Here is a 4,740-nt window from a genome sequence, read left to right on the forward strand (position 1 = left end):
GGAGTGGTGGTCACTCTCCCCACTTCGATAACTTACCGTTCCTTTTCTTGTGTCGACGATGCCGCTGGATTAGAATAGTTGCGTCCAGTTGAGGGTTGATTGTTTGCCTGTTGAACGTGACGCTGCCATCTATTGTGTCTCGATCACCACCATGACTGCTTCGCAATGTTGTTATAGCTACTTAGGGTGTTTACTGGGATTCTGAATCACACACACCTTCAACTGGGGAAGAATTCATCATCATCACCATCATGTACATTATGCGTATGAGAAAATATTAACATCCTCATAATCTGCGCTATCTGCTGGCACTCCGACTTCAATGCTAAACAAACCTTGAAAAACCGTGTCAGTTAACATTATGTGTGAAAGCGAGCAATCGCTTGGTGCTTCAGAAGCTCGCATGAAACTACAGCCATTCTGTAACCGAGAGATTTTGGCGGTACATCACAGTCCGAACTGTGTACAAAAGCTATCTACAATAGAATCTACATTCGCATTCACTTGACTCTTAAAGCTTGGAAGAGAATCTGCAGCTGACTATGTACATGGTGTCGATTGTTCTCATCTACTAATCCAAAATACTGTCCATTGCCGGGCAAAGGCTTTCATGTGAGCATTTTGTGCAGATGAAGTGATTCTTGCCTCTCAAACTGCATCAGTGCCCTTCGAAATATATTTAAGATTCCAGGAAACTACATGACATCTGTGTTTCACAGAATCTTTTTTCCCAACCCTTAAATCTTGTTTTTGCTTTGACGACATCGCCCTCCTTGCTTCCTTCAGTTCCGGGACTATTCTTCAACTTTCACTTTCTTGAGTACTTCTATTGTATGCATGCTCGGAAACGCCGACATGCCTCGAATCACCTTCACGTCAATGCCGCTTTCAAAACTCCGCTAAGTTCAACATGATAGAGCATAAATACTAGCTAGAACTAAAGTAATAACAATGCACCAAATAAAGCAAAGAAGGTATCATCGGTTCATCATTTGAGTGGATCACACATCCCGTATTCAAGCATGATTATATTCTATAAAGCAGAAAGATGGATCTCACATAGGTACCCCGTGTACTGTGTCTCCAGAGCAAGAGCACGTCCCCTTTGGTCAAGCGATGAGCTCTCACAAAATCTCCTGCAACAGTTTCACATTCCAGAGGATCATGTTAGAAGTAAGACACACCCTCTGAATTCATCTTGTATGGGTTATGAAGTACCCAGATAAAAACTAACTCACCTGTGCTCTCCAACAGGTACATGCGACTCCTGCAGTTAGGCCAGAACCTGTTACATCCAAAGTAGCAATACCATTGTTGGAAAATACCGACAAGTCATCTTCAAACCAGTGAAACAAGCCAAAAGAAGATTTACATTTAACCAGAGCACTTAAAGAATAATTTTACCGGTAACGGAAGGTCCATTGTTGTCCCGTGTCAAAATCTTCCATGGTAATCAAGATCCCCTCTTTCATGGCGAGATACGGCAAATGACTCTCGGCCTCCTTCTGCGCATTACAAACAAACAAGGTGTTGCAACTGTGCATGCTCTCGCCCTTGATCTTAGAAATCAACCTACTAAGCAAGAGAACATGATTATAGTGAAATTAGATCTGGCTTGGCTTGCATACCTTGGAGATGACTATCCGGCCCAGATTACTAACATCGCTTGTTTGCAACACTTTATGAAAAAGGAACCGCAACGAATCCATGTTGTGACCCTGTAGCAAAACCGAGCATCTTGGATAAGTTCACATAGTTTACAAATTTGAGTGGGCACATGAAAGCTAATTCTGACGCTCAAAAAAAGACGAAAAGTTTATTACAGTCTAGTACGTGACTCTGGTGTTCACGATCGAACAAGGATGGTCCACAATGTCGGTCATTCAAAGTACGAGATCCTATTACTGGTGGATTTTAGATCGCTACTCATCTACACTTGCTCAGCTGCAGAAGGAACCATCACAAAACAGATCCTTAAATCTCATGGTCGTACACGAAATATAAACACCTGTTACCTGTCCATTGCTACACGTCAGCTCTTTGGCCAACTTTGTTACGTACATCTTCTTCAATGCTCGTGGGGATGAGCCACTGCCATTTGAATGCGAAGGACCTCGTTGATGTGGTGCAGACTTCTGCCGCAGTAGGATCCGGTGTCTTCTTGCAGCAGCAACCTTACTGGAGATAATGTGGGATGGGCGTCTAAGAATTTGATCTCCGAGGAAGCTCATGACTGTGGCTGACTGCGACAAGTGGTTAGCAGGAGGAAAGATGTCCTCTGTGGTTGGATCAAACAATCCTACGGGCGTTTCCGTTATCATTTGCCGACCATGATTCGGTGTGTCCCCTATGAGGCTCGACGATGATTCACTTTCCAGGTGTGACATACTGCAGCTCAAGTTCTGTTGCCAATCTTCCATCAATGAGCAGTCCTGTTGAGTCCATCCTGGTAGTTGATGAAGAGGCAACTCATCCTTCTGGTGATCAACCTCCCACGAAGTCTGGGTTTCCAATACATCTTTACAAGTCAATAACTGCTCCAGGGCTTGTGTTATCGATCCTTCACTGCAGATGCTGATTGGGTCTGCGGTGGGATCTTGTGTCGACCCCTTCAAAGCCTCAGTTTGTAAGTAGGGGTCAAAGTAATCATAGTGTTCAGCAGTTTCGGTGGATGACTTCGAGGATGTAAGCTCAATAGGTGAGGCTGCAGGTGTTCGCAAACTTGTGGACTCCAATTCCTGGCAGTACGAAAAGAATGCCTCGTCGCCAACTTTGGCTCTAACAAGACCTCTAGCATCCTGAAGCCATATGTTGGCAATATTTTTCTCCATCTTCGAAAGGGTTTCGAGAGGTCTCCTCACATATCTGTGGTTAGCTCCTGTAAGTCTTCGTCTTGGTAAGGTTGACTCAGTCGCTTGAAACTGTCTTTTACGGTTACTTATGTGGTGAATTGACCGCTGCTCTATCCAGCCACTTCTAATCCTCCTAGGGTCTCTGAGAACACGCTCTCACTGCCGTCCCTGAAACAATTGAAATTCATTGAGGGTTCAGTCTGGAGTATTGACCATATTACAACACTAGTAAATCTTTTTGAATCGCTGATAAGTTTGCAGTACAGCATGACATTCCCAAGATGAAGGCTACTAGCTCCGGCTAAACTCAATCATGGAGTCCTCAATTCTCAAATACTAAGGCGTAATTTTCCCTCAAAACACAATAAAGCGTTCGTATATGCACGATATTCTAGATTTGGTAAATACATTACGGCCGTGTAACTTCTCCCTTCGTCGCAAAGGGACCAGGTGTACTTAGTGCGAAAACATCGCGAGAACGTGTCATTAACGAGATATAATCTGCTCAAAGAAATCCTCATCTTAGGAATCAACTTCACGAAGCGAACATATCGAATACGAGGTTTGAAATAACGAAAGTTGGAATACAAATCGCGTAGAAAACATCATCTGAAGCAATCTGTATCGAAACTTTACAGCTCACCACATACACCAGCATTCTTATGCGAACATGCTCACAACCAAGATCACCCCAGAGACCATTGACTAACAAACTGCGCTGCTCTTACGTCACCTCCATGAAATTTATTAGACTGATTAATTCGTCGATCTAGTGCCCATACTTACAAGTAACCAACACTGACGCTTGAGGCATACAACTTGGAACGTTGATACGAGTTTGCAATCGACAACACGTTGGCGAACGACCCGAACATCTCGAGAGAAATGCAACCACCTCTTCGCACTTGGAGACAAAGCGTCAAAGGGATACCTATAGCGCCCATCCCATGCTCAAGGGATCGTACCGCAAACCTCAGAAGAAGGTTACAAGACAATCAACGAACCCTCCAGTTCATATAGCGCAGGTTACGAGCGGACTCTGGAAGCTACTGTCCAACTGAACCAAATTGATTGAAAGAAGAAAAAAGACAAAAAGGAAAAAGCATGCCTTGCTCGCTCCGTCCTCACGAGAAACTGCACCAGCCTCAAAAACCCAAGACCGCCACCAGCTACGCGAGGTTCAGGACCCTTGGACCTAGTTGAGGGGAAGTACCTGCAACACGGAGAAGGACATCGCATGCAACTCCCGGCACATGCATCTCTACAAAGCTGTGGAGAAATCCCCAGTTGGCCCAATTTCGCTGCCTAGGTTCGTCAACTGGAGAGTGCAGACACTGGCTCGAATAGGGCTCGCTAAGCGCGACCCGAGACAAGTAAGCTACGGAAACCTGGATCGCAACAAGCAGAAGTTGTCATCCACGGCGCACGAATTTTCCTGCTCGATCGTTAAGGCTGACGGATGGACTCATCGGGTGGTAATCTTCAGCCACCCTCCCTCCCTCCACTGACGCCGAGGATCGCTGTCGCAGCAGCACCAGCATCACGCAGGGAATGTACGAATTCGTTACGAGCGACTGAGTCGATGAGATCCTCCTCCTCCGCGACTCAGGCTCTTTCTCTGCGGTCGTCTTTCCCATCTGCTTTCTTCTGCCATGCCCAAGCCCGAGCCCGCTGTTTCCTACTCTGCGGAGCCGTTACAATCGTGCGACATGGCTGAACCAGTCCTCCCCCCAACCAGCTCTAGTTCTCTGCCAGCCACAGCTACTTTCTTTCTTTCTTTCTTCCTTCCTTCCTTCCTTCCTTCCTTCCTCCCTCTTCATTTGTATGAATGTAACTGTGTGTGTGTGTGAGTTACAGTTTTGTGCGTCTAGTTGGGTCTAGGAATACT

The 4,740-nt window shown here is 45.6% G+C and overlaps 1 protein-coding gene across 13 annotated transcripts; it reads right to left on the bottom strand.

Annotated features, from left to right (window-relative positions):
- Nucleotides 1–336: 336 nt before the first annotated feature.
- On the bottom strand, nt 337–4,185 carry LOC112273861 (uncharacterized). 13 transcript variants are annotated; one of them, XM_024502870.3, is made up of 7 exons: nt 4,066–4,185; nt 2,016–3,020; nt 1,629–1,718; nt 1,405–1,505; nt 1,239–1,285; nt 1,068–1,136; nt 337–869 (listed from the first exon to the last, which is right to left on the bottom strand). In XM_024502870.3, exons 2-7 carry the CDS (start codon nt 2,829–2,831, stop codon nt 802–804), a joined length of 1,191 nt encoding a protein of 396 aa, XP_024358638.1. In that variant the 5' UTR covers nt 2,832–3,020; nt 4,066–4,185; the 3' UTR covers nt 337–801. The 13 variants fall into 13 exon arrangements, with proteins under 13 accessions (XP_024358638.1, XP_024358637.1, XP_024358633.1 ...); XM_024502869.3 differs by having other exon boundaries at nt 1,060–1,136; XM_024502865.3 differs by having other exon boundaries at nt 337–899; nt 1,060–1,136.
- Nucleotides 4,186–4,740: the final 555 nt, after the last annotated feature.

The sequence above is a fragment of the Physcomitrium patens genome, chromosome 21 (genome assembly GCF_059467195.1).
Source record: "Physcomitrium patens ecotype Gransden chromosome 21, ASM5946719v1, whole genome shotgun sequence".
In the NCBI taxonomy this organism is placed as follows: Eukaryota; Viridiplantae; Streptophyta; class Bryopsida; order Funariales; family Funariaceae; genus Physcomitrium; species Physcomitrium patens.

Coding starts and splice junctions, on each gene's coding strand:
- LOC112273861 (XM_024502865.3), bottom strand. CDS start 2,831: ATGGAGAAAAATATTGCCAACATATGGCTTCAGGATGCTAGAGGTCTT. Junction 1,719..2,015: donor TGACGTGTAGCAATGGACAG/GTAACAGGTGTT, acceptor GTTTTGCTACAG/GGTCACAACATGGATTCGTT. Junction 1,286..1,404: donor CAATGGACCTTCCGTTACCG/GTAAAATTATTC, acceptor TGGATGTAACAG/GTTCTGGCCTAACTGCAGGA.